The 27,969-nt window shown below is 40.8% G+C and overlaps 1 protein-coding gene across 3 annotated transcripts; it reads right to left on the reverse strand.

The window, feature by feature from the left end:
* Positions 1–1,524: 1,524 nt before the first annotated feature.
* LOC125275946 lies at positions 1,525–27,888 on the reverse strand. Of its 3 annotated transcripts, none has more exons than XM_048203304.1 (4): positions 27,771–27,878; positions 11,530–11,874; positions 2,676–2,714; positions 1,525–2,569 (listed from the first exon to the last, which is right to left on the reverse strand). In XM_048203304.1, the coding sequence occupies exons 1-4, from the start codon at positions 27,832–27,834 to the stop codon at positions 2,412–2,414; spliced, it is 606 nt and encodes a 201-aa protein (XP_048059261.1). In that variant the 5' UTR covers positions 27,835–27,878; the 3' UTR covers positions 1,525–2,411. The 3 variants fall into 3 exon arrangements, with proteins under 3 accessions (XP_048059261.1, XP_048059260.1, XP_048059259.1); XM_048203303.1 differs by lacking the exon at positions 27,771–27,878 and adding an exon at positions 11,982–12,160 and having other exon boundaries at positions 1,527–2,569; XM_048203302.1 differs by lacking the exons at positions 1,525–2,569; positions 2,676–2,714; positions 11,530–11,874 and adding exons at positions 25,837–26,675; positions 26,795–26,839; positions 27,307–27,648 and having other exon boundaries at positions 27,771–27,888.
* Between the last annotated feature and the right edge of the window lie 81 nt (positions 27,889–27,969).

Raw genomic sequence — 27,969 nt, forward strand, 5'->3', positions numbered from 1 at the left:
TTAGTGAACTTTCAGAAGCCAACTCCAACTTTATTTATAGAGCACATAATAAAACAACATAGTTGACCACAGTGAATTAAAAACCACGATAAAAACCTCACACCCCACATACAAGATTAACTTAAGGTAGCTACAGCGACAATACCTCAATACTTATACCTGATCAAAAGCCAGTGTAAAAAAAAAAAATGTTTTTAATATAATTTAGAGATGATAATTGCCTCAAATACGCTGGTAAACTGTTCCACAACCTTGGAGCAGCTACCGCAAATGGACCTCTGGACCTCTGGAAGCATTAGTCTCCAAAACTCATCCTTTCCAATCAACCTACCCTCTGTCTGTTTGATCCTATCCCCACTCATCTTCTTCAGGCCATTTCTTCTTCACTTGTACCTGCACTCACTCACATCATCAACACCTCATCATCCCTTCTTCCATTCATTGCTCAGACACTTGAGCGAGTGATCTCCTGGACAGCAACCAGTCTGGCATCAAAACCAGACACTTAACCTCATGTTAACCCTCATAATGAAGGGCATCTCCAGAACTGCACTCCAGTGGTCTTAATTCTCAGTTAGGTCCTTCTTGGAGGGGTGAGGTGTCTAAGTTGCAACATTTAACCACTGGGGTACCTCAGGGTTCAGTGCTGGGACCGCTTCCCTTCTCCATCTACAAGTCAACACTGGGATCTGTCATTCAGAAACATGGCTTTTCCTATCACTGATGACACAGAATTCTACCTTTCATTCCAGCCAGATGATTCGACGGTAGCTGCTCGCATTTCAACCTGCGTGACAGACATTTCTGGATGGATGAAGGACCACCGTTTTCAACTCAACCTCACAAAAACAGAACGTCTTATGGTCTCTGCCAACCTAACACTTCATCACAACCTTTCCATTCAGTTAACCTATACCTGAACTCACTACTTCACTACATGTGTCTGTCCAGAAGCTTGCTTTCTGCAAGTGAACAGTGACTTATGGCACCATCTCAAAAAGGCACAAAATTCCTTTCATGGACTTTTTTCAAGAAACGTCAAATGTCAACCTATTAAAACTAACACAAGGGATGTGCCCGATGCCGAATACCTTAGTCGGAAATGCACAGATAATGACTTCAAAACGAATAACAGATTCTGCTGAATAGAAAACAGGAGTCACTCTTTGTGTTTGCTGGGTAACAGGTGAGCCAGGGAAAGCACAGTATTATATACAAACCTCTAAAAACACTAAGCTATGATGACTGTATGAGTCTAAACAACCGTGTTGTCAATAAAACCAAATAAATTAATTGAATATCAGACAGCAAATGGATTAGATTCATTTATTTAAAACTTTATGACTTTAAGTCTAACTAATGTTTCCAAATAGCCTTTGTGTGTGTGTGTGTGTGTGTGTGTGTGTGTGTGTGTGTGTGTGTGTATGTGTGTTACGTGACCTTTTAGTGTAAACAAGTCAGATTGTTATCACCCTCACCTCATTTTTTTTTTTTTTTTTTTTTTTTTTGTGGTTTAGTTGCGTCAGTCAGGAAATCATTATAGTGCATTGCCTGACAATGATCTGAAACCTTTTGTCTGAAAGTTTCCGAAAGAGTCGGGTTTGATATTCTCCCTGTTTCTTTTTCCTGTCATTACTGTTAGACTCAGCTGTTCACTATTGCTGTCAGAGCTCATGCTGATCATCTCCACACCTGTTCTTTCTCTACTCTGATTTTCTCTGCTACTTTACTCTGCTGTATCCTCAGCTCTTTGCTGAGTGCACATCATACCTGTTCTCTGCAGTCTTCCTGCTGCCTGAGATGAGATTCTCTGGCAGAAATCAAACATTCTGTTTTACTGCTGTTTATTTGAGCAGATCTCTCAACAACACATTTATCATTGAAGACATCTGTTGACATTTTTATTAAATCAAGCTTTATGTGCGACAGAAGAGATTTACATTTATATTTTCTCTTGAAAATAGCTTATATGTACATATTAATGCTCCTCATAAATGTATAAAGTCTAAAGCTATAGCCAGGCAAAATGTTGGTCTGGCCGGTCTAATGATATTAAAGCTTGTTTGCATTGAGAAGAAGCTGTTTTGCTGCTCTTTTTGAAGGACATTGGCTTATTCTACATGTAAAAACTGCACTCTAGCATACATTTTGTTCATTGATACAGAATTAATAGACATCGTGTTATAGACAGTAGCTCGACACTTTGATATTTATCTGAATATTGACTGAATCAAACAAACTTGAATAATCACCACAACCGTTCCACTGGTGCTGAAAAATACATCATTTACCGCAACATCTCCGTTTCTCTGAAGCGAAAATTTTATCTTGTCAACAGGAAAAGACATCTGAGCCACAGACACATTTGTGACAAAGCTCAGACTGTCAAATAAAGCAGAGACTGATATCATTTAGCTAAAGAGAGCTCCATGTTTCGCTTCTTTCCATCCTTTCTGCCAACCGCGATGGTAAATGATTCCTCCAGCGATGACTGTAGTCAGAAAAAACACAAATACAGCGAGTCCAACACCACCGAACATCAACATCCGCTCTGTCGGGGTCACACCATCTACAGAGACAGGAGAGATACTCAGATTCATACAACCAGACATTATTACAATTAGTGCTGGATCTCCACAGAAGTTAAACACAAATGATCAAAATCAACATGTTACCTGTGACGTCAACTTCTGGCTCTTCTGTCACAGACAGACCTGTAAATATATCATCAGTTTATTAAACTCATACACACACAAAACCATCAAAACAATTAAAACTTGTTGCATATGTAAGAGTGCATTAAGATTCTATCTTTTTAACTGTCATTTTGTCCTTCATGCAAATGAAATGATGCATAATAAATGAAAGCTTGTTACCGCCACTGAATAAAACAATTTAAAAGATAATGGTGAACATTTATCTCACAATTCTGACTTTTTTTTTCCTCGCTGTGCAAAAGGCCCAGATGCATTAAATGTCCCATATAATCCTGACCAATCACAGCGCACAATGTTACCACTGCGTCACGTGTGCTGAAGCACCGTGTTGGAAATAGAGAGAGAAGTGTCAGCGCATGTTAGAGTCTAAAGTTTGTCATCATCATTATATTTCATCCATCGATGTTTTATTGCTGTTCAGTTTAAGACTGTATTGAGTTGCTGTGTGCGTACATATCACGTAAGTGAATATTGTCCACATATTTCCTGTTTTTACTGAGAAATGCATAGTTTAATTTCCAGTCTAAACAGTAGCCAATTAGCATCATTCTGCCTGTATTCATCTTTCTGTTCAGTGTATTTTGGAGCTTTTCTATGTGATATTTGATGTTAGATGTTTATGTATTGTACACTGTGTTATAATTGGATGCACATGATTTGGAGATTATTATTATCACGCAGTGATCAGCGGCTTATTGCATGCTTGTGGCATGCCTAGTTAAATGGCATTCACGTGCTACTAGCGCCCTCTTGTGGCGATGTTCAGGATAATTACTCATAATTGTTCAATAATACTTTATTAAAGGCGCTCTAAGCGATTCTGAGCGGAGTAACTTCCTGTTGATGTTCGAAGTGTTGTCAAACAAAACAGAGGCTAGCTAGACCCTCCCTCCTACTCCTCCTGGCCCTCCCATCCGTGCTTCCTGAAACAGTCATGAACGCGCATTTAAAATGTAAGTAGCTTGCGTATTGACGCTGCTTGTCGGTTATTGGCTGGAGCATGTTTATTATGTTAAGTGGTCCAGGCTGCACCAGTTTGTTTTTATTGCAGTTTTCGGAGCTTGTGGCGACTACAGAGATCGTGTTTTTTTACAGTGTGTTCAGGGGACAGGCAGCTAGCGGATAGTGAGGAGATGTTTGCGGTATGTAACAAAAAAAAATTGGGCCTAAAAACGCATCAAATAGCTTAAAGTGCCTTTAATAGGCCTATAATTCTTGCGCAGACTGTATACTGTTTAATTATTTAAATGGATGTTTATGTTTGTGGAATATATGTATGTATATATTAATACAATTATTTCTATTGTATAATTTGTTAGTGAACCACACATGTATACTCAAACAACTCTTCAGTAAACAGAGTGAGAACTTAGACCCTGCTTGGTGTGTTTCTTAAACTAAGAGTCAACTCACACAGTTCTAACTGACTGCCTGCTGCGTTTTGCACAGATCTAAGTTAGCCAAACTGCGAACCTCAGAGCCCTGAGCCAGATCCTCCTGTTGTCCGACCTAGATGACAAATAAGGCCACCAATAAGGCTACCTGCACATCTAGCAGACTATCAAGTTCCTGGATCTGGCTATGTGAAGAGAGTATTACCAACTGCCAGTCTGAATGAAGCTGAAATGCAGGAAGCTCTGCCCATGCCAGAGAATGCATTGCGATCATCCTCTCCAAAGAGCCAGCCCTCATACAGAGATGAACTAATACTCCAAGATGAATGGCGAGAGACATTTGAGGATATGGTACTGGAGAAGGAGGAGCTTCGCTTTCAAGCCCAACAGTTATCTGACATTAAGTCTATGTGGCATGAGATATAAGAGACAGTGACAAGCTTCACAGCCACATCCTACCTCCTCATCCTGTCTGCATTACAAGGGCTCAAGGCAGAGAATGCTGAGTTAAAGCAGGAAATCCAGCAGATAGCCACAGGAAAAGAGACTCCTTGTCAATCTGTGACACCAGTACCAGTCCCTCGTATTAATGTGCCAACTCCCATGCATAGTCAGTAATCACTGGTCATCCAGAGAAATCCTGCCGGATATTCTGATGATATTCCTCAATACAGACCTGACCAGAGTGAGCAGTTGACAAGGCAGATGAGGGACCTTACGCTTTCACCCAGGTCAGAGCAGATGTGTGCTAACGTGAGCCATCGCGCCCCCCACCGCACAGAAGTCTTATGCATACTCACAACAGCCTCCTCAATCTAGATATGGTCTCTATCCAGGTGAAAGAAAGTTCTATTTAACACAACGACCTGAGATTACATCTAGAGCTGAGATGTTACATGTTCAAGAGAAGATATACAGAGGACCTAAACCTACCATACCCAGTCTGACAGCATCTGACCCCAGACAGTTTTCAAGACTGCGGCTGATGCTGGAGAACCTCCTGCTGGAAGATGCAAGTGAGCGCTTCAAATATCAGATCCTGACTGATCATTTTAAGATTGAAGAGGCACTCTTGATTGCAGACTCATACTGTAATTCCATGAGACCGTACACAGACACCATGCAAGTTCTTGTGAAGATGTATGGACAACCCCACAAGCTTGTTCTGCGAAACATCGCTGAAGTGCTGGAAGGACCCAACATCAGACCAGGAGATGTTAGAGCATTCAAGCTATTTGCCCTCTGTGTGCGCTCATTAGTTGGGGTCAGAAGGGGCGGCTGAGTTGGAATGTGGTTTGCATGTGTCCAAGCTGCAAGGCAAACTTCCTCATGAGCTTAAGACCCGTTTCAAGAGGTATGCCCACCCATCCAGAATAACAGTTCCTACTCTCCTTGACTTTGTGGACTGGTTAGAGTATGAGCTCCAGATTCAGGATGATACTGCCAGGACAGTTACTTTTGCTCCAGACTTATCAACCAAGAAGAGAGACGATTGTTACATCCCCAAGCATCCAGGGTAATCCACAAGCATCCTGCTGAGTGTCGAGAAGCTTGCTGCAGACAGTGAATGCAGAGTGCAGAGAGAAAAGTCACATGCTTACTGCCCTTATTGTGACAGTGCCAGTCATTTCCTTAATAGATGTCTGAACTTCAGAGAGCTGAATAAGGAACAGAAAGAGGCCTGGATTCACAAGAATAAGCGCTGTTGGAGATGCGGTCGCAATCATCATGCATCCAGATGCACTCTGAAGGCCCTGTGCATGACTTGCAATAGGAAATCTCCTTATATTGCATGATCTGAATGAGTGAGCTCATCTTGTATGTGGACCATTCTGTCAGCAGCCACAGAGTCCTTCTGAAAGTGAGTAAAGTAATCATTACAAATGGAGATGCTTCGATGGAGACGTATGCCATGCTAGATGATGGGTCAGAAAGGACTATTCTACTATTCTTCTCCATGCTGCAGCACAGCAGCTGATCCGTAAAGGACAGGCTGAAGACTTGATATTGCGAACAGTTAGACAAGATCAGCAGGTGCTTCATGGAGCTGCTGTGTCTTTCACCGTGTCTCCTGTGTCTAATCCTCACAAGAAATTTCTCATTAGAGGTGCATTTACAGCTGAGAGACTGAGCCTTGCTGAACATACCTTCCCAGTGGCATCCTTACAGAAGAGGTATTGACACCTAGCTGGTCTCCCACTGCAGCAAATGGATAAAGTACAACCCGTGCTGTTGATTGGTTCAGACTACCCACATCTCATCACACCTGTTGAACCTGTCCTGTTAGGCCCACCAGGTGGACCTGCAGCAGGTAAGACCCATCTTGGTTAAGGCCCCACGAATGAGATTAAACATGGCATCAGTGCTCACCAATGCTTCGTCACATCTATCCTTTCCAACGCAGACCTGTTTGCTCATGTTGAGAGACTGTGGCAGATGGATGTGATTCTCTACCGCAGCGACAAGGTAGTGACAAGATCCAAACTAGATCAAGAAGCTGTCAAGAGTCCTGCAGGAGAAAACTGTGCGAGTGGAAGTAGAAGGGACAATGCAGTATGCCACACCACTCCTTCGTATGCAGAGTATGCCACACTTGTCATAAACAGCGATATTCGTAGTATGTTTCACCAGGTGAGGCTGCTCCCTGATGACATGCTATTGCTCCGATTTCTGTGGCGAGACCTGAAGCCTGAGCAACCCCCTGACATGTACCAGTGGCAGGTGTTCCCCTTTGGCACCACATGTAGTCGCTGCTGTGCTACCTATGCCCTGTAGAGGCACGTCATAGATCACAGCCAGCCTGGAGACCAATTCAGAAAGGTCATTGAGAGGTTGTTCTATGTCGATAATTGTCTGCACTGTCTGCACAGTCTTCACTCCCCCAAAGAGGCCCGAGAACTAGTTGATCGCCTCTGCGCACTCTTAGACTCTGGAGGCTTTGAGCTTCGTCAATGGGCCAGCAATTGTCCATCAGCGATTACTCACCTCCCCTCTGAGTCCAGATCCAGTTCCTGTGAACTCTAGCTCCGTCAAGGCCAACAAGATGTCCACGAGTCTACGCTCGGACTGCACTGGCACTGTCAGTCCGACACCCTACGTTACACACACCAAGCCAGCCGCTGTTCCCCTGTGACGATGCATCACATTTACCATGTTCTGGCAAGCCAATATGACTCCCTCAGTTATATCATCCCTTATACTACTAGAGCCAAGATACTGGTACAGCATCTGTGGGACAAGAAGCGTGACTGGGATGACCCCCAGTTGCCTGAGGCATGGCTTACCTTGTGGTTTGAGTGGGAGAAGGAGTTGAGTGGTATAGAGGAGATAGCTCTGCCCAGGTGTTACTTCAACTTACAGATGGATCACCCTTCCTGTAGACATGAGATTCATGTGTTCTGTGATGCGTCAGAGCAGGCATATGGGTCAGTGGCTTACCTGAGGACAGGGAGGGTCAAGTAGTAATCACCTTCAAGTAGTAATCACCAAAAAAATAAATAAAAAAATGATCATCCCTTTCTATATAGAAGCCAGCAAGAAAAGGGACGTTAAAAGCATAAATGCCATGATGGCCAGGACATATACTGTAGCTGGAGAAGAATGAAAGTGGTTGTCCAGTCCCCAGATGTGGCAAAATTTAAAGAAAGATGGCCTGCCCTCTTTGAACCATTCCAGGTAAATGATTTAGCACTGACATGCTGCTCATTCATTTTTTTTTAAAAGGCAAATAATAGTGAATAAGCTTGTTTATGTGATGTTAGACACACTTTTTGCTGAACGCATACTGAAGACCCACCCCACATATTTTATGGAGTATTGGATTGAATGGTTGCCAATTCTTTAAACATCTTGAGTGTTCCAAATAACAGTCAAACAATTGATGTATTACAGATAAATGAAGAATTCCGAAGGTGTGCTGCAGTTCCACTAGAATCAATGTTTATGTCCCAGCTGGACAAGTACACTCCAAAACTTCTCAACCTGTTTAGTGCGAAGGGTGGAGCGGTTGGTCAACGCATCAGGAACTTGTTAATGGAACTGATACAGGTGAGGCAAAAGTGGTAACAATGTTGCAGGGGCATATTAATACAATAAGAACTTTATTCTCTTGTCTTGCCTAATTGGGTGTATATTGCAAAAAAAATTGTTTACAGCTCCTAATTCATTTTAAGGTTAAATATAAAAAAAAAAAAAATGTATATATAAGCTCTGTTGAATAGGTAGTACATACCCACACTGATAATTGCATTGTATGTTGTATGTAGTTATATTCCCTGCAAGATTCAGTTTTTCATTATTCACTTACCAACTATAGGATCCAAGTACATCTGTGGTGAAGAAGAGAGACGTGACTCTGAGATGCCTCATTAAATACATGGGAGAGAGTGGGCAAGAGCTCATCTCTGACTACTATGTAAGTATTGTTTAAAAAGCATAGTTTGACTTTTTGGGGGAAAAGCACTTATTTCTCAGATATCAATCTTATGTCTGTCTGAGTTTAGTACGGAGCTGGAGTTGGGGATTGGTTAGCTTGTCTTAGAACAAATACTATAATTGGATGGAAATGGCTAGTCTAGCTCTGTCAAAAGTTCAAAAACACACCTACAAACACCCAAATGTAGGTGCAGGAACCAGTGTCCAACATTAACCTTTTGGTCTTCCAGTGGCTAGTAGACTTGATTTAAAAAATACTGTTATATTTTTCAACTGCAGCTTCACAGAAGTAAAATTCTTGTTTTACAATAATGCAAGAGTCATAATCATCTGATGATATAACTGTAAGAGTGGCATTTTCAGATACTTTTACTTAACCACACCTATGTGTTACCAGCTGAACCCCTCTCCCCTTTAAGGATTTAGGCCTTGGAGGTTACTTGTGTATGTGATGTAGTCTAGCAGGTTTGTTGTGGCAAGTGAGTCTCTGGTGAAAGTTGTACTATGAAGCCAGTTCAACAGGCCATGCTTTCTGTGCAGGAGCTGGTTCGACCAAACTTAAAACCTTTAGTGAACTTTTAATGTGTGGTTTTATTGAAGGCTTTTGAAGATCATTCTTTGTTGCCACTTATTGTTCTGTTTATGTCTCATACAGGGAAAAACGGAGAGCAGTGTCCACGAGGACCTGAAATTGCGCAATATGCAGATATATGTCTGCTGTAAACCAGATGCAGTGGGCATCATCACTGAGGGAATCCCAGTGCTTACTGATCTTGGAAATCTGGCCAGGGCATGTTGCCTAACTTACAAAAAGTAGCTGGAAAATGTTGCCTTAATTTTTTTTCACACTACTACTGGACTGATTCGAGTAGGAGGACATCTACGCTACTGTAAACTATTAGACGCAGATGCTGTACATCCAATTGCCCTCAACCCCCGACATCTGCCCACTGAGCTAATCATCAAGGATTATGATGAAAGGCTGCATCATCCTGGTACAGAGAGACTTTTTGCTGAGATCAGAAGAACATACTGGATATTGAAAGGTTGTGAAGCTGTCCGCAGACACCAGCGCCAATGTGCGGGGTGTAAAAAATGGAGAGGCCACCCAGAAGTCCCCCAAATGGCTGACCTGCCCCTTACCAGACAGAGATTCTTCCATCCATCCTTCTATTCAACTGGCATGGACCGTTTCGGCCCCTTCCTAATTAAGATTGGGTGCCGTAATGAGAAGAGGTGGGGTATAGTCTTTAAGTGTATGACCACCAGGGCAGTCCATCTCGACCAGTATTGACTCTGACTCGTTCCTGATGGCCCTACGACGATTTATTGCCCGAAGAGGGAAGCCGTATGAGCTATTGTGTGACCAAGGCACCAACTTTAAGGGAGCAGAATGTGAATTGAATGACTCCTTTGCCACCCTCCAAGATGAGCTACAGAGTCATCTCAGTATCCAGCAGATAAAGTTCATCTATAACCCGCTAAGTGCACCTCACTTTGGTGGTTGCTGGGAGAGGGAGATCCGCCCATCAGGGCCCAGACTGTCACTGAGGAAGTGTTGAGAACAGTCCTGGTTGAGGTTGAAGGTATTCTCAACTCAAAGCCTCTTGGGTATACCTCCTCAGATGTGGCCGACCTTGACCCAATCACACCATATTGTTTCCTGATTGGTCGTCGTGATGCGTCTTTACGTCAGGTGGTTTATCAAGAGTCTGAGATCCTGAGTCGCTGGCGATGGTGCCACAGTCAACTACTTGCAGAGCACTTCTGGAGACATTTCCTGAAGTACTACTTACCCAGTCTTCAAGCCCGCCAGAAGTGGAAGACAGAGAAGAAGTCACTAAAGATCAGGGATGTGGTCATGCTCATAGATCCTCAACTTCCTCGTGCCCTCTGGCCAGTAGGCAAAGTCACCCAAGTGTTCCCAGGCTCAGATGGTCGTGTTAGACGTCAAGGGTAGGACCTACACACGAGTCGTAGCCCGTCTCATCCAGCTTCCAGTCCTTCCAGAGGATAATCAGGACAAGATATAGACCTTTTGTGAGATGATCGAATTCAGTTCAATCATCTCACAAAAGGTCTATATCTTGTCCTGATCATCCTCCAGTAGGACTGGAAGCTGGATGAGACGGGCTACAACTCTGGGGGCGGCTGTGCAAAAGTCCTGGATGCTTTACATGTCCCATATAATCCTGACCAATCACAGCGCACAATGTTACCATTGCGTCACGTGTGCTGAAGCGTAATCGTGTTAGAAATAGAGAGAGAAGTGTCAGTGCATGTTAGAGTCTAAAGTATGTCATCATCAGTATACTTCATCCATCGATGCTTTATTGCTGTTCAGTTTAAGACTGTATTGAGTTGCTGTGCGCGTGTGAATATTGTCTACATATTTCCCGTTTTTACTGAGATATGCATAGTTTAATTTCCAGTCTAAACAGTAGCCAATTAGCATCATTCTGCCTGTATTCATCTTTCTGTTCAGTGTATTTTGGAGTTTTTCTATGTGATATTTGATGTTAGATGTTTATGTATTGCACACTGTGTTATAATTGGATGCATGTGATTTGGAGATTATGATTATGGCGCAGTGATCAGCGGCTTATCGCATGCTTGTGGCATTTCAGGGCAATTATAATAAAAAGGAATCTATAACAATGAGTCCAGGATATTTCTCAATAACAATGTGGTCCATCGGCACAATTAACTGTACGATTTGGGTTAAGTCTTTTGTAAAAACATTATCTACTGTAATAATGATTCATATCAATGATAAAAACATTTGGTTTATTTTATTCCAAGATCATGACTTCAAATCCCCAACAAGTATTAAATAGACTGCCAGTGTAATGACGTAATCTTTATTATTTATATTTTCACATATTAGAATAACAGTGCAGTGATGGAAACTCTGAAATAACACCAAGTCTGAGAATGTATGCATACATCAAAACATGCAAAACATGAAAACTGAAATGTGTTACCCTCAATCTCCAGTCTGATGGGTTTGTCGAAGTGCATCTCTGGAGCGTCAGACTTTATTCCACAGAAATAAAGACCAGAATCTGACTCTGATACTCCTGAAATAGTTAGAGAGACTCTGGTGACCCAGCTGTCTGCTGTGATTTTCAGGCGAGTTTTGTTTTGATTGTAGTTGATCAGAAGTTTTCTCCCGGCTTTGTCCTTCTCTGCAGAAATCAGTAGAATGAGCTCTTCAGATCTGAGATGATACCAGGCCACTTCATATCTATTTCTCACGCTGCAGTTCAGAATGATGTTTTCTCCCATCTGAACTTTTAACAGATCAGAAGATCCTCGTACTGATGCATCTGGAGATACATTGATAAACAAAGACCCTTTTAGACTATATTGATAGCTATTGTATTTGAGGATGGTATGTTTAATTTCATGAATGCTTGAAATAGTATATATTTACCACTGGACGTGATTTGCATAATCCAATAAGAAAATACACAGAAGAAGAACATGACTTTTTCCATTGTGTCTTTTGTTCAAAAAGTGCTGAACTAAAGGTTTCAGCAGAATGCAGAGACTAAAACCGCAGTTTCCATTTCCGTACCAGAGAATCAATAGCCTCTTTTCAAGTATTGCATCCTCACATCAAACATTTATGTGCTGATTTCTCAATGCAGTTTGAATGTACTGAATGTGTCTGTTAACTTGCAAAGAAACTTAACAAAACTTGACTAAGTGTGTGTAGATTTGCGAGTCCATGATAAAAAATATTCAAGGTTTCTAAAAGTAAACTCTATAAACAGCTTTGGAGACACTTTTGATTAATTATCTTTAAAATATTACATAAAATGTTCTTTAACAAAAAGTGCAAATACAAATTCTGTCTCTTGGCTTAATTGAGTTTCTGTGCATGTTTTTAAACTGAAGGAGGAAGTCCGTCTTTTCTAAGGTTATATATAGTCAGACAGGAAGCTTATGCTGCAATACTGAAAAAGTGAATAACATCAGTGATGACAGACGCTCAAAACTTCTAAAGCAGACAACGTTATTTATTAAGTTACACATTTAAATATACAGACAGTAGAAATGTTAATTTTCTCTCTTTATGCAAAAGTGAAAAGCACTGTTCGGCAGAGGAGAACTGGCCCCACGACTAAGCCTGGTTTCTCCCAAGGTTTTTTTCTCCATTTTAACACCTATTTGGCACCGTTTGCCACCTGATGTCACCTGTTGGAGTTTGGGTTCCTTGCTGCTGTCGCCTTTGGCTTGCTTAGTTGGGGACACTTGACATTTGACTTGACATTTGATATTCAACAGTGCTCTGCCTGCATTGACACTATTCTTTAAGAGCTGCTGTGCAGCCAAAATTATATTCCAGTTATCAATGTAAAGCTGCTTTGAGCTTCAAAATATAAAAACATAACAGAAACTCTTCTAAAATGGGATAGCAAAGCATTAAACATTACTGAATTCCCCACTTAACATTAATATTACACAAAAAACATTATATAACAGTTAATTATAGCATTTATTCTCCTTTTCGGGTGTCATAGCAAAGCATGCTGGGAAATAGAAATCCCAGCCTAGTTTCGGGAACATTAAGTCCAAATTAAATGAAACAAGTTTATAAAACTCAAAACAATGAAACAATTCATATTACTTAAAATGTGTCAGTTGCATGAACTCAAAAGTTCTAAATACTCATAAAATACTCACAAAGGTTAATTTGATTGAACTAATTTGCTTAATTTGAGTTTTTCCCTGTTCAAACCAATTAATTATTTTGAGTGTTAGGGTTTACAGTGTTTTGTAGGGTTACCATTGTGGTGAAGAGTAAGGCCTGTGGTTAGCTTGAGGATGGGCTGCAAAACTCTTAAGACCACATATGCTGTGTCATTGTCTGCATGTACTGTAAATTAAGTGTACGTAATTAACATTATGATGAGGGGTGCGTTTCTGAGAACGATGCCGGTGACGTGATTGTTAATAAGAGATACCATACACTGGCCTTGCTCCGCTTCCACAGCTCTTGGCCCCACCCCACTTGTCACAAACAATTTAAGTTCTACTAACTTTAAAAATAATGAGTTTGCTTAATTAAATATTTTGAGTATTCTGAACTTATTGAGTTTTACAGTGCACGTGTTCATTCAGGTGTTTGATTGAGAGAGAAGTCGTTTGTTTGTTTGTTTCCTGTAAACTTCCATATTTGTGATACTCGCAAGAAAGATGCCGTGTCTCTGAAATTACTTGTCTAATGAGTTAAGTCATGTTAGACGGTTGCAAAATTTAGTAGAGTACACGAAACTGGAAGTACATCAATCTAGTACGAGTTCACAGGTGGGAAGTCACGGGTTTGACTGCCATTCCAGTGCACTTTCACGGGTAGAAGGTTGGAAAAACATGGGTTGCCTGGACCGCGGCATAATATGCTGTAGTTATTATCGTGCCATGCTCGGTTTAGCCACGCCACAATTCAGTACTGCATAGTTCACAGTTTTGTAATGTGTTTCAGCAATACATTTGTAACATTTATGATGTGTTTAGAAACAAGATTAGCACACAGAGGCACAAGGTTTAAAGAACTGGCAAAGACAAGTGGAAAGAGGGCACAATAAAAAGGGAGCAAACAACATGAGGAACAGGTGACAACACTCAGACTAAGGAGGACTCAACAAGAAAGGGAGCAGTGAACATTAGGAACAGGTGACAACACTCATACAAAGGAGGACTGAACAACAACTAAACAAGAGGGCGTGTTAACTGGAAACAAGGAGGTGGGAACAAAGGAGCACATGGCAAACACAAACAAAGACAAAGCCATGTGCTGACACACAACACAAACAGAGACACATTAAACAAAGACAAGACTGACAAGGCAGAACCCTGACAAAATCCCCAAATTTATTATAAATCTGCTATTTTCAATATATATAATATTGTTTCATACGTTTTGCCATAAAAAGTACAGTTTCTCTTTTTTAATGTTACATCTTTTGGCCTAGACGGGGTGTAACAGTATCCTATTTAATAAAATACATTCTTCAAGTCCCTCACAATTAGGCACATATGATATTTTGATATTTTCTGGGATTGTGTTGATAACAATAATTGTGTTTTTTGTGCTGGAATATCTTGGCTGGTTTGGGACTGTCTGACTCACAAAGATTTTCATATTCTGTGCATTAAAGGTGATATTTTCTCCCAGAAATTTATTTCCAGGGACATTTAACTTTATGGACTTTTTTTCATACATAGATAAATGCATCCTCTTTCATTTCAAATGTTTTACATATTTTTTTCAGACAAAGTTGGGTCCAAAATTTAGCTCTCGTTATATTGACTCCTTGTTTATTGAGCTATTGTATAAAAACAAACATCACATTTGTGATCTGGCTGATATTTCAAGAAGAACAGCACTCTTGCTCAACCATACAATATGATATAAATATAAGATTACAAGTACCCAGTGTCATCTCTAGACTGCTGTACAATGTGTTGCATTGGGAATCCTCTTTGATCATGTTCTGGGTTTCTGTTCCAACATTTACAAATGACAGCAGATATAATCAGAGCCAGAACCACCAGAGCTCCAATCACAGACAGCACAATGATCCAAGGATCTACAGCAGGAAGGAGGAAGGAAGAGAATGCATTTTTTAAATGTTTTTTTTTAACTCCCTGTTTTTGTCTTATTAACCTCTGAAAACTAAAAACAACCATCAAATCATCAATAATTAATGAACTGCATAAGTCTGGATATGTCAGTGATGTCATGGTGTGTGATGATGTAATATGTTGAGATATTTCCATCATCAATCGTCAAGTCACTTGGTGCAAAAGAGAAACAATCAATAGATCAACTCTACTTGGAACTGAAAATTATTTTTTCAATATCACTTTTAAAAACGAAATGATACTGACCACTAAAATTAATAAAGCAAAACAGCAGCAGAAGATTCAAAAACCTGATGAGAAAACAGAAGAGCTGGATTATGTCACAAATACAGGCTAATAATCAGAAAGACATTTATACAGGGATAAACACTTACCTGAGCAGTAACACATTACTAAACATTCACTTTCATTTAGTCTGTTTCTAGATTTGTAGTCTTTTTGTAGTTTTATTATTTTTTTCAAAGCATTATTAAAACAACAGTGTTGACCAAAGTACTGTACAATAATACAATTATTCCTAATAAAAGAAAACAACAACTTCATAACACAGACAAGACACCTAAAAACAGTACAAACAAAATCAATGCCTCAACACAGTCTTGAAAGCTAGGCAAAGAAGATGTGCCTTCAGACATCTTTTAGTGCTTAGAGTTGTAGCAAATCTAATGTGAGACTGTAGACTTTTCTCTCTTTGGTGCTGCAACTGCAAATGCCCAGTCACCCCTTCACTTATACCTAGTCCTCTGAACAATTAAAACAGACTGGTCAGAAGACCTTAAAAATTCCGAGGCTTGTGCACCTGTAAGAGCTCTGACAGCTAAGAGGGAGGGAGCTAACCCATTCAAGGACTGTTTTGGACTGGCAACCAGCCCAGAGAAGACAAAATAGGAGAGTTATGATCGAGTCCCCGTCAAAAGCAATCGATTTAATGCTGTTTGGTAGACACCCACATACAAAGAATTGCAATAGTCAAGCCTCACAAACACAAAAGCATTAATCACAAACATTTAAAGAAAGAAAATGTTTAATCTTCGGCAGTAGTTGTAAATGAAAAAAAAAAAAAAAAAATTGATTTAATGACTGAATTTATCTGTTTATCAAATTTTAAGGTATTGTCGAACAGTACCCCTATAGATTTTTGACCACAGGTTTACAAAAAGAGGTCAGCTCACCTAAATTTGACAGCTGAGGAAGAGCAGGAGCCCCAAACTAGACAAGCTCTGTTTTTAAATTTAAAAAGTTCACAGACATCCAGGTTTTAACCTCTTTTAAACAATTCACAAGGGCAAAATTTCTTCAAGGGCAAAAAAATTTGCATGTCATCCACATAAAAATGAAAGGAACAGGGGCAAGAATAGATTCTTGCGGAATTCCACAAATCAATGGGGCAAATTGACAGAGAAACTTCTATTCAATAAGAATGATCTTAATACTTGCCACTTCCTCAAGGTGTGAGACAAGGATCCCATGATCAATCGTGTCAAAAACTGCAGTAAGATCTAAAAGCATAAGAACCACAGAATTGTTACAATAGGACCAGCCAGGAGACAGAAGATAGGTTAACAGGTAGTTTATTGAACACAAGCAGAGTATTAAGATGACAACAGGTGAGTAAACAGATGCAAGTTCGTGACTGATGAATGATATGAAGAATGACACAGTCCTTTTGTGGTTGCAAAGTGACAATGGAGAATGATACTTGCTGAATGGAATAGATGACTTCAGACAACACTTCACACCAGATAGAAGACAAGGAGAGGAGCTTGGGTACACGTAGTACAGGTAAGTAGCAAGGGGAGTCCTTGAGGTAAGCATTCAGGTAAGTCCTATGATGCAAACGAGACTGGACAATGTGACTGTGTGTGAGTGTGTCTTTAGTAGTGCTGGTGATGAGTGTGCTGATGAGGTGCAGTGAGGTGATGATGGTGTGCGCTGTGATTGGAGGGTGCTGGAGCCTGGCGTGTCTGTGACAGTTGGAGGCTGGGAGATCCGTTACGAAGTCCACTCCTAGGTGTGACCAGGGTCGGTTGGGAACGGGCAGAGGAAGAAGTTTGCCGGATGGTAAATGGCGTGGGCTCTTGGACATGGCGCATTCCTTGCATCCCTGCACGTACCTCCTGACGTCGTTGGCCATGTTGGGCCACCAGAAGCGCTCTTTCAGCAGCGAGAGGGTTTCATTGACCCCCGGGTGGCCAGTGCCTAGTGAAGAGCGTGCAGAGTGGATCGGTGGGGTGCGCCGTGCTCGGGTGATGAACTGCAAGCCCTGGGGACAACCCGGCGGAGTGTTGGTGGAGGCATTGGAAGGAGGGAGAGTTTCTTGAGACCAGGTGATGGGACTGACGATCATTTGTTCTGGTAGAATAGACTCAGGTTCTTCGGTAACGTCCTCTGGAGCGTGGATACGTGACAGAGCATCAGCTTTGATATTTCTGGAGCCAGGACGGTAGGAAATGGTGAAGTTAAATCGTGTGAAGAAGAGAGCCCACCGGGCTTGTCTGGGGTTGAGCCTCTTGGCGGCTCGGAGGTACTCCAGGTTTTTATGATCCGTTAGGACTAGGAATGGGTGCCGAGCTCCCTCTAACCAATGCCTCCACTCCTCGAGAGCCAGCTTGACGACTAGGAGTTCCCGTTTGCCGATGTCGTAGTTTACCTCCGCTGGGTTGAGCTTGCGGGAGAAGAAGGCACATGGATGGAGTCGGCTCAGGTTCCCCTGCTGCTGCGACAAAACCGCTCCAACTCCGGTGGTGGAGGCGTCAACTTCCACGACGAAAGGCTTGTCAGGGTCAGGGTGCACCAGGAGTGGAGCGGTCGTGAAGGCTTGTTTCAGGGTGTTGAATGCTTCTGTGGCAGATGGAGTCCAGGACAGAGACTTGGGCTTATTGCGAAGGAGGCTTGTGAGTGGACTGGTAATGGAACTGTAGTTATGGATGAATCTTCTGTAAAAGTTGGCAAATCCAAGGAAACGTTGGAGCTCTTTGACTGTAGTGGGTGTTGGCCAGTTCCTGATAGCTGCCACCTTCCCCTCGTCCATCCGGATGCCACTGTGGTCGATGTTGTACTCAAGGAACTGCACTGAGGGCTGGTGGAACGAGCATTTCTCAGCCTTCAGGAAGAGCTGGAAGTCCCTCAGGCGTTGCAGGACCTCCGCAATGTGGCGTTGGTGGTCAGCCATACTCCGGGAGTATATCAGGATGTCGACAATGTACACCAGCAAAAACTTATGGAGGAACTCCCGGAGCACCTCGTGGATGAAGTCCTGGAATACGGAGGGGGCGTTGACCAGGCCATACGGCATGACCAAGTACTCATAATGGCCGGTGGGCGTGACGAAGGCGGTCTTCCACTCGTCCCCCTCACGTATCCGGATCAGATTGTAGGCGCTGCGGAGGTCCAACTTGGTGAACACAGTGGCTCCGCGGAGGTGTACCAGGGCTGCTGGGATGAGAGGAAGGGGGTACCGGAATTTTACTGTGATGGCGTTGAGTGCTCGGTAATCGATGCATGGCCGCAAGCCTCTGTCCTTTTTAGCCACAAAGAAGAAGCTGGATGCAGCAGGGGAAGTTGATGGTCGGATATATCCCTGAGCCAATGCCTCCTCGATGTAATCCACCATGGCCTTCTCCTCCGGGATGGATAAATTTTACCCCTTGGCACTGACTCACCCGGAAGCAGGTCGATGGCGCAATCCCATGGCCGGTGAGGAGGCAGCTTGGAGGCTCTCTTGGGGCAGAATATGTTCCTGAAGGGGGCGTAACAGGACGGGATGTCCACAGATCGTTTCTCGAGGGGACTCTCAACGGATGTGGCACAGACTGGAAGAACGTTGGAACGAGGAGACTTGGGAACAGGCAGGTCGGAGAAACACTCGGGAAAGCAGGTTTCGCCCCACTTCAGGACTTCTCCAGTGTTCCAAGAGAGGATGGGGTTATGTTGCTGCAACCACGGGCGCCCTAGTATCATGTAAGCGGTGGAACCCTCCAGAACCAGCAGTTGAATGTACTTGTGATGCAGCACTCCGACTTGGAGATGTACAGGTTTCGTGATGCGGCTGACTCGTCTATTACTCACAGGTCTGCCTGTTATTGAGTGGATCTGGTAAGTGGTTGGCGTACTCTTGGTCTTGATGTTGAGCTGATGACAGAGGGCGCCAGAGATGAAATTTCCCGCTGACCCAGAATCGATGAGTGCGGATACTGGAAGAGAAACATCAGCAGCATTAAGAGTTATAGTCGTGGTGAGTGGCTTTTGCATCTGGAGAGTAGAGATAATGGCACTCACCATGGGGCGAGGAGGACGTGTAGGGCATGAGGAGAGTACATGCCCTGGTAATCCGCAATAGAGACATAAATTCTGGGTCAGCCTTCTCTGTCTTTCAGTTGGAGTCAGCCGTGATGATTCTACTTGCATGGGTCCTTGGGCTGGTTCTGGGGTGCTGACGGATTCTGGCTGGCTGAGGAAGGTGTTGTGGAGGCTCTGACCCTGGTGCTCTTCGAGACATGACTGCATACGAGTGGCGAAGCGTATTGACAGCTGGATGAAGCGTTCGAGCCCGACGGTATCCTCGTATGCAGCGAGTTGCAACCGCACTCGAGGATCCAGTCCTTGACGGTATGACGTCAGCAGCGCTTGTTCGTTCCATCCACTCCAAGCAGCGAGAGTTCTGAACTGCAGAGCATATTCATTAACAGACAACTTTCCTTGTTTTAAGTTATACAGTTTCTCACCGATAGAAGAATCCCAAGATGGTTTTCCAAACACTTCCCGGAAGTGTTCAACAAAGCCTGAATATGTCTGCGTCACGGGGTTGTTTTGCGACCAGATGGAATCAGTCCACTGTAAAGCTTTGCCAGAAAGTTGTGAAATGATGAACGCTACCTTAGAGTAGTCTGTGGGGAACAGGTGCAGTTGCATCTCCAGGGTCAGAGAGACTTGCAGGAGGAATCCATTGCAGTCCTCCGCCGAACCAGAGTAGGGCGCCGGTTTGGCCATGGGACTGGTGAACGTGGGCGGTGAGGAAGAGGTGACGGTGGAGAGTCAAATCCTGGAAAGGATCCGATTGACTCATGCTTGTGTTCTGCTGTTTTGGTCCGGTCTTCTATTACAATAGGACCAGCCAGGAGACAGAAGATAGGTTAACAGGTAGTTTATTGAACACAAGCAGAGTATTAGGATGACAACAGGTGAGTAAACAGATGCAAGTTCGTAACTGATGAATGATATGAAGAATGACACAGTTCTTTTGTGGTTGCAGAGTGACAATGGAGAATGATACTTGCTGAATGGAGTAGATGACTTCAGACAACACTTCACACCAGATAGAAGACAAGGAGAGGAGCTTGGGTACACGTAGTACAGGTAAGTAGCAAGGGGAGTCCTTGAGGTAAGCATTCAGGTAAGTCCTATGATGCAAACGAGACCGGACAATGTGACTGTGTGTGAGTGTGTCTTAAGTAGTGCTGGTGATGAGTGTGCTGATGAGGTGCAGGTGACGGTGATTAGTATTCCGGGGATGGTGTGCGCTGTGATTGGAGGGTGCTGGAGCCTGGCGTGTCTGTGACAAGAATGACCAGAATCACTGAATAATAAAATATCAGAAAGTACTTTTAACAACACACAGACTCTGTACTGGTAATTGGTAAGCTTTAAAACTGAACTGAAAAATCTCAAACACAGCAGTCTGGTCCAAAAAAACTCTGCAGTTGGCTAAGAACAATTTTCTCTGAGACCTTAGATAAAGTTTTGAAATTGTTCTAAAATTAGACACAACAGAGCGATCCAAATTTGCCTTTTTAACAAGAAGTTGAACTACAGCATGTTTCAATGACAAAGGCACCATACCAGAATCGTTTCTACCAAGCACGTTTTCAGACCTCACACACAGGATGCTCAAGACAGTTGGACATAGTGGTGTATTAGAGGTAAAAAAATTTATAAATACTCTTCAGTTTCTCGTACAAACTGATTGTTTCGTGTTTTAGGACATCAATGTGTCGTCACGAGCTGCAGGGTTTAATTTGGATTTGTCTGTGCATGTTTTTTTGACAGATTTTGTTACCATTGACACGCATTATATGACTGACAGACCGCAATGGTTGGAGTTAAAAATCATCATTTGTGTTCTACAAATTTTCATTTTTGGGTAAACTATCCCTTTAACGATCTCAGATCGAATTGCCATGATTTCGAAAAGCTTTCACAAGTATTGAAAGACTCGTCAATAAAAAACCCTCTCATTTGGATTGATCAGAATTTATAGTGCTGAATAAAGCCCCAAGGCTTATGATAGTTATTATAATTAAATCTGAAAGATATTTCACCTTTACCTCTTTAACGAACCTCTGATAAGTGGAAAGTGGCTCCTTAAAAATTTCATAAGACACCTGGAGTTTCTCCCTCTTCCACTTGAGCTCATTTTTTCAGATCTAAATCTTATTGGAGCAACGGAGTTTAGAATGGAAGTGCATGAGGAAGTTTAGTAAAAGCAGCACTTATAAACAAATGTTATACTGCTATAGAGTTTAATTTCCAAACACAGCGAGTAGAAACTTGTCTTATGATTGAAAAATCTCAAAAGTGAATGATTTTTTTGACTGAAAAAGCCACATCTTCTAATACAATCTTGCAAACTAACAGATAATACAAGATCTAAAGTATGTCTATGTCCATGAGAAGGCCTATGCACATGTTGTTGTAAATTAAAAGATTTTTTAATAAGATTTAAAAAATATATATATTTTGCTAAAGTATCAGATGGGCAACAGACATGGATATTAAAATTACCCAGTATTAAAAGTCTAGCATATCTGGGTAAAAGTCCACTCACAAAGTCAATGAACTGCTGAATAAAGTCCTTATTAGATTTCTGAGGCAGATATATTAAAGGTGCTAAAGAGGATCTTTTCGTCGACTGAGAAACCAAAGACTGTTAGTGAGTTTTTGAAATGAGTGCATGCGTAAGAACAACCCCCCTCCTTCACAGCTCGTTTCAAAGGAACGCCTCCCAAAACTCGTGCAGGAGTATTGGAACACGAGTGTTTACCACCGGCATTCGCTGTGTTGTGTTAGTGGATTCATTATGTCGGACTCACCGCAGGTAACTCATAATCTGCAGTTGTTACTCCTGTCTCCTGACAAAAACATTGCATGCAGGAATCATTAATTAAGGTTTAATTAATGATTCCTCTGTAATACTGAAAATGATCAGTCAAACTCAAAACACAAACAAGCTTTCAATATGTACTAACAATCTACTAATTATAACAACACCACCAACACCAATAATAACCATCATCATAATAACAGTAATGGATTGATCATAAAATTTCCAATTATTTCTGCATCATTAGCATTTTTTTTTTTTTTTTTCAAATAAGATAAAACTTATAATGTCACAAAAACACACAGACTGGATTTACATATATATGTTTAAAAAAAATGAAAACTTACATGGTAAAAATTCTGCATGAATGAGTCTGGTGTCAAAACATAATAAATTACTGCAAGTTTAGTGAGTGGTGAGAGTACAATAAGGAAAAAAAGAAAAGGGAAAAAAAAAGAAAAAAAAATCAAGTACTGAAGCCCTTCCCGAAACTGGGACTTTGGAGCCCCCTGCTGGCTGTGCTGTGACTGGTCATTATTGTCCTCTAGCCATTCATTCAAAGCAGGTTTAGCTGTTTGAAGATTATTTCTGATTTTTGTTTTATTTATTTATTTATTTTTTATGTTCAGTGACTGATTAATCATTCACATAAATTTAAAGTCACCATGAAATCAAAATTGACATTTCTTTCTTTTTTTACTTTTTCTTTTTCTATTAATGTAATTAACACATGAGATCCACCAATAGCAAACCAAAACCATCCAATCAATTCCCCACGGACAAAATCAAGCCCAGCCCTGCATTTGTTTTAGTTCCAGAAATGTTTCACTTAGATTAAGTTATACTCTGCAATTTCCATATCATGTCAACTTTAATAGAAAACTCTGACTTTTATTTTGAACAAAAGCCTGCTTCTGTGACAGCTCCTTGACCATGTGATCCATGATGAAGCAGTAGGTGTGTTCAACTTCAGCTGCTCTGAAGCAGTATTCAAGACAGTGTGGGTTTAGTGTGCATTAAAAGCACTACACTTTGGCATATTTAAGACATCGAACACTCTTGCGCGCTTCCTGTCATTTGCAAACACTCTCAAGTGGCCAAGACCGCAAGTGTGAGAGCAGTAGTTATGCTTGCGCAGTTTTCACTATGGTGTCCATGAGGTGTCCATTCTCTAAAAACATTCTAAAACTGTTTAGCGATAACATTGTTATAACATTATCCCCTAACATTCTTAAAAAGTTTCCCATCGAACATTGGATGTGGACTTAAATTTTGCTCAGATGTCAAAATTTGGTCAAAAATGAAAATCAGGTTGACGTCTAAACCCAGCATTAGTTTCACATCAAGCTCCAATGTCATTAAAAGATTAACAGAGTCAAGTTTTATTAAGAATAACAGAGATTTAGATGTTGATGTCTATTTGAAAGTAATAGTTTGGTTTGGTGTCACCACTATGGTGATCAGTGTTTGCTTTAGCTGGGCAGTTTGACTCTTCACTGTTCGATGTTAGTTTTTCTTTGGCTGCTGTAACTTTGTTATGGCAAGTACAGCAAAAGAAAAGGTGATCAGATGAAGTTAGCTATTTGTTGGTCATTAAAAATGATAATAATGCAGCAATAGGATTTCATCCAGTCCAATCTATGGTATTAATTTCACATTACTTCATGGAGCAAGTCTGTGATTCTACCGACTGAGATCCAGTGATGTTTTAATCAGATCATTTCAGGGATTAAAAAAAAAAAAAAAAACACCATGCAAAAAAATGTAAAGGGGACCTATTATGCAAAATTCACTTTTATGAGGTGTTTGAACACAGATTTGTGTCCACAGTGTGTAAATCCACCCACTCCTTTTTTATAATCCCCATAAATCATAAACAGTCTCTCCAAACGTGCGGTTCCAGATTTCCCTCAATCTTATGAATCTCAACAATAGTGACATGCTTCATGCTGTGCTGCATTCTTGGTGCATGATACAGGATCCTAATGCATTGCAGCATGAAGCATGTCACTATTGTTGAGATTCATATGCTGATTCTTGATGTCCATGTGTGTCTAAGTGGTTCAGTTACTCAAAATGATTTGTGTACAATGTGCTTTTAAAAATCGACAGATGATCTGATTAAAACATTGATGACATAATTTGATCAGACCACTTCATTTTGATCATGTCTTTATCAATATCCTCAAATAGTTAACAACATCTAGGCCTAATCACATTTTTTGTTGCTGTTCTTGCCATAACAAACACATTTACAGCAGTCAAAGAAAAACTAGCATTGAAAAAGACAAGTCAAACTGCCCAACAAAAGCAAACACTGATCACCATAATGGTGACATAAAAGTGTGGAGTGAGTGTTCATGAGCGTCAGCTGTGCGTCACACCGGCCTCGAGTCACACAGAGGAGCTCAAGATGGAGTGACAACAGTGAAAGATGAGAGAGGACCTAGGGTCCGTTCTTCGTACCTCGCTTAATAGATCTGAGATAATTTGACAGATGCCAGATCTTCTAATCATGATAACTGATCTCTGGCTAATTTGATTCTTCAAACGAATTTGTAGATTGGATTAAAATATCTGGATTACGTTGTCTGAGATTACTGAGTTTTCTTGTGTTCCTTGAATTAAATTAAAAAAGACACCTGACGAAAGACTTACTGGACCTTTGTAAGAAAACAGCCAAGCAACCAAAATGACATAAAAGTTATAATAGATAAATGAAATGTGCGGTTGTTTTTTTTTATTTTTTATTTGTTTATTTTTGTGATTCCGAATTATTTAGGCTATATTCATGATTTGTACAGGATTTCATTTATATTTCAATGTTGAAATTAGGAATTCATTAAATTTTTACCTTTGAAACAGATTTGTTAGGTGACAGCATTAATTAAAGTTTCTTAAGGGTAAAGATCAAGTTATCTGCCACTCCCATAATAGCTGTCGCGGTTCAAATTAACGGCATAGACTAACTGTACATCATTATTATTGTCTCTGGCTCACATTAGGGTTCTCTTGTAAGAAAGAAGCAATGGCTGGGACAGACTTTAAGGATCACCTTGACTTAAAAAGATGCAATCTAATCCTGTTTTGATGAAAAAACTGCTCCAAAGCCGGTTTGAGCTTACGGACCTGTTGCTGTGAGAGCAACTCTGTGATGAGCTTCAAAGAACCAAACAATCTTGGATCATGTCAAATCATCAACAATTAAATACTGCTGATTGAGTATTCCATGTAGTTTGAATATTCCTACAACATGATTTTGGGAATTTTATTTTGGATGAACAGTCTGGCTGTTTCTCAATTCTAAGAATGCAAAGAACACATACTGAGAAACGCCCTCTGTTTCCTTGACAGCTCCTGATCCTGATCTCAGATCAACTTTTAGAGATGATCTGAAACTACAACACTTTCAAATGATACATAATTTATGCTGATTACTAAAATGTGACAAGGAAAACAAGGAAATAAAATAATAATTAAAAAAAAACATTAAAATACCAGGTTAAAACCTTACCCGGTTAAAATACTATTCATTTTATTGTAGATTAGCTCCTCAACTGATTTAGTGTAATGTGAATATAATTCTATATTTAGTATGTTAATGTAAATTTCTTAGTTTTATGGCTGTTTATTTAATAAGACAACACATTTATCATTGAAGACATCTGTTGAAATTTTTATTAAATCAAGCATTATATGCCACAGAACAGATTTACACTTATATTTTCTCTTGAAAACAGCTTATATGTGCATATTAATGCTCCTCTAGTTGAATATATAATGTTTAAAGATATAGCCAGACACGATGTTCATCTTTAACACGAGTCACCACAACCATTAATGGCCGTTTAAGTTTCTCTGTGTGGAAAAAGACATAATTTACCACAACATCTCAGTTGTGAAAGTAAGAGCAGACCAACAGGAAAAGCATCTGAGACATAGTTATCTATTGTTATTTTGTGGTAAAACAGCAATGCAAAGCGCAAGGATATATTGTGTTAGATCAGTGGTCTCAACTCAGTTCCTGGAGGGCCACAGCTCCAACTCACAACTGCTTGGAAGTTTCTAGTAATCCCGAAGACCTCGATTAGCCGGATCAGGTGTGTTTGATTAGGGTCGGAGCTAAACTGTGCAGAGCTGTGGCCCTCCAGGAATTGAGTTTGAGACCACTGCGTTAGATTGTAAAATAAAGCACATAAATGTGTCATTTAGATGATTTGTGATTCATTGGAGATGCATGTTTCGCTTCTTTCCATCCTTTCTGCCAGCCGTGATGGTGAATGATTCGTGCCACAATGAATGTAGCCAGAAAAAACACAAACACAGCCAGTCCAACACCACCAAACATCAACATCTGCTCTGTCATCGTCACCTCATCTTCAGAAAAAGACGGAAGAGATATTCACATTTACACAACCAGACAGTATCAACTCATAACTAGATTTAGCGCTTGGTTTCTATTAATTAAACAATAAAGATAACAACCATCGTGTTACCTGAGATTCCAACTACTGCTTTCGACCCTTCTTTTAAAATAAGACCTGTAAATACAGTATAGGATCAGTTTGATCAAACGCACACACTCAAAAAACATCAAAACAATAAAAACTGATTTAGTTGTTTAGTTGTATATGGGGGAGTGGATTTAAATGAGCTTTTGCTGTTTTTAAGTTGTGCTTTATGCAATAGAAATGATGCATAATGACATTTCAGGATATCTCGTATCAACTGGAATTATATAGAAATCTATAACAATAAAGAGTCCTATAAATTCAGTGTGTCCAAACTTTTAATTGATATTGAATTTTTGTGATCAAAAGAAGAAGCATATGAATTTTATTTAACAAATAACTAAACTTTTCCCACCCATGCATTTTTCACAGTCACAAACAGCCAAATCCATGTATTATAAAACAAAAATCATGTTCAGATCTCATCTTGGGTGGCTCATCTTATCCCTACACTAATAAGATTGTGAAGATGTGATGAGAAAACTGAAATGTGTTACCCTCAATCTCCAGTCTGATGGGTTTGTCGAAGTGCATCTCTGGAGCATCAGACTTTATTCCACAGAAATAAAGGCCAGAATCCGACTCTGATACTCCTGAAATAGTTAGAGAGACACTGGTGACCCAACTGTCTGCAATGATTTTCAGGCGAGTTTTGTTTTGATTGTAGTTGATCAGAAGTTTTTTCCCGGCTTTGTCCTTCTCTGCAGAAATCAGTAGAACGAGCTCTTCAGATCTGAGATGATACCAGGACACTTCATATCTGTTTCTCATGCTGCAGTTCAGAGTGATGTCTTCTCCAATCTGAGCTCTCTGATCAGAAGATCCTCGTACTGATGCATCTGGAGACACATTGATAAACACAGATCCTTTTAGACTACTGTATGTTAATAATAATAGCTATTGATTTGAGGCTGATATGTTAATTTCACAATTGCTTGAAAAAAATATAAAAAATATTTACCACTGAATGTGATTTGCATAATCCAATAAGAAAATACACTGAAGAAGAAAATGACTTTGTCCATTGTGTCTGTCGCTTATAAGTGTGTCGATCAAACTAAAGGTTTCAGCTCAATGCAGAGACACTAAAACCACACAGAGTTATCACTTCCTGTCCAGAGCAATGTAATGCTTTGAGTAACACTCTTTATATCAGATCA

This window comes from Megalobrama amblycephala, linkage group LG9 (assembly GCF_018812025.1).
Source record: "Megalobrama amblycephala isolate DHTTF-2021 linkage group LG9, ASM1881202v1, whole genome shotgun sequence".
Lineage (NCBI taxonomy): Eukaryota > Metazoa > Chordata > Actinopteri > Cypriniformes > Xenocyprididae > Megalobrama > Megalobrama amblycephala.

Bases quoted from the DNA above. Each gene is read 5' to 3' on its own strand.
- LOC125275946 (XM_048203302.1), bottom strand. From the start codon at position 27,834: ATGGACAAAGTCATTTTCTTCTTCAGTGTATTTTCTTATTGGATTATG. The intron at 27,649-27,770 runs GTAAATATTTTT...ATGTGTCTCCAG, and splicing joins TATGCAAATCACATTCAGTG to ATGCATCAGTACGAGGATCT. The intron at 26,840-27,306 runs GTAACACATTTC...CTGTATTTACAG, and splicing joins CATCAGACTGGAGATTGAGG to GTCTTATTTTAAAAGAAGGG.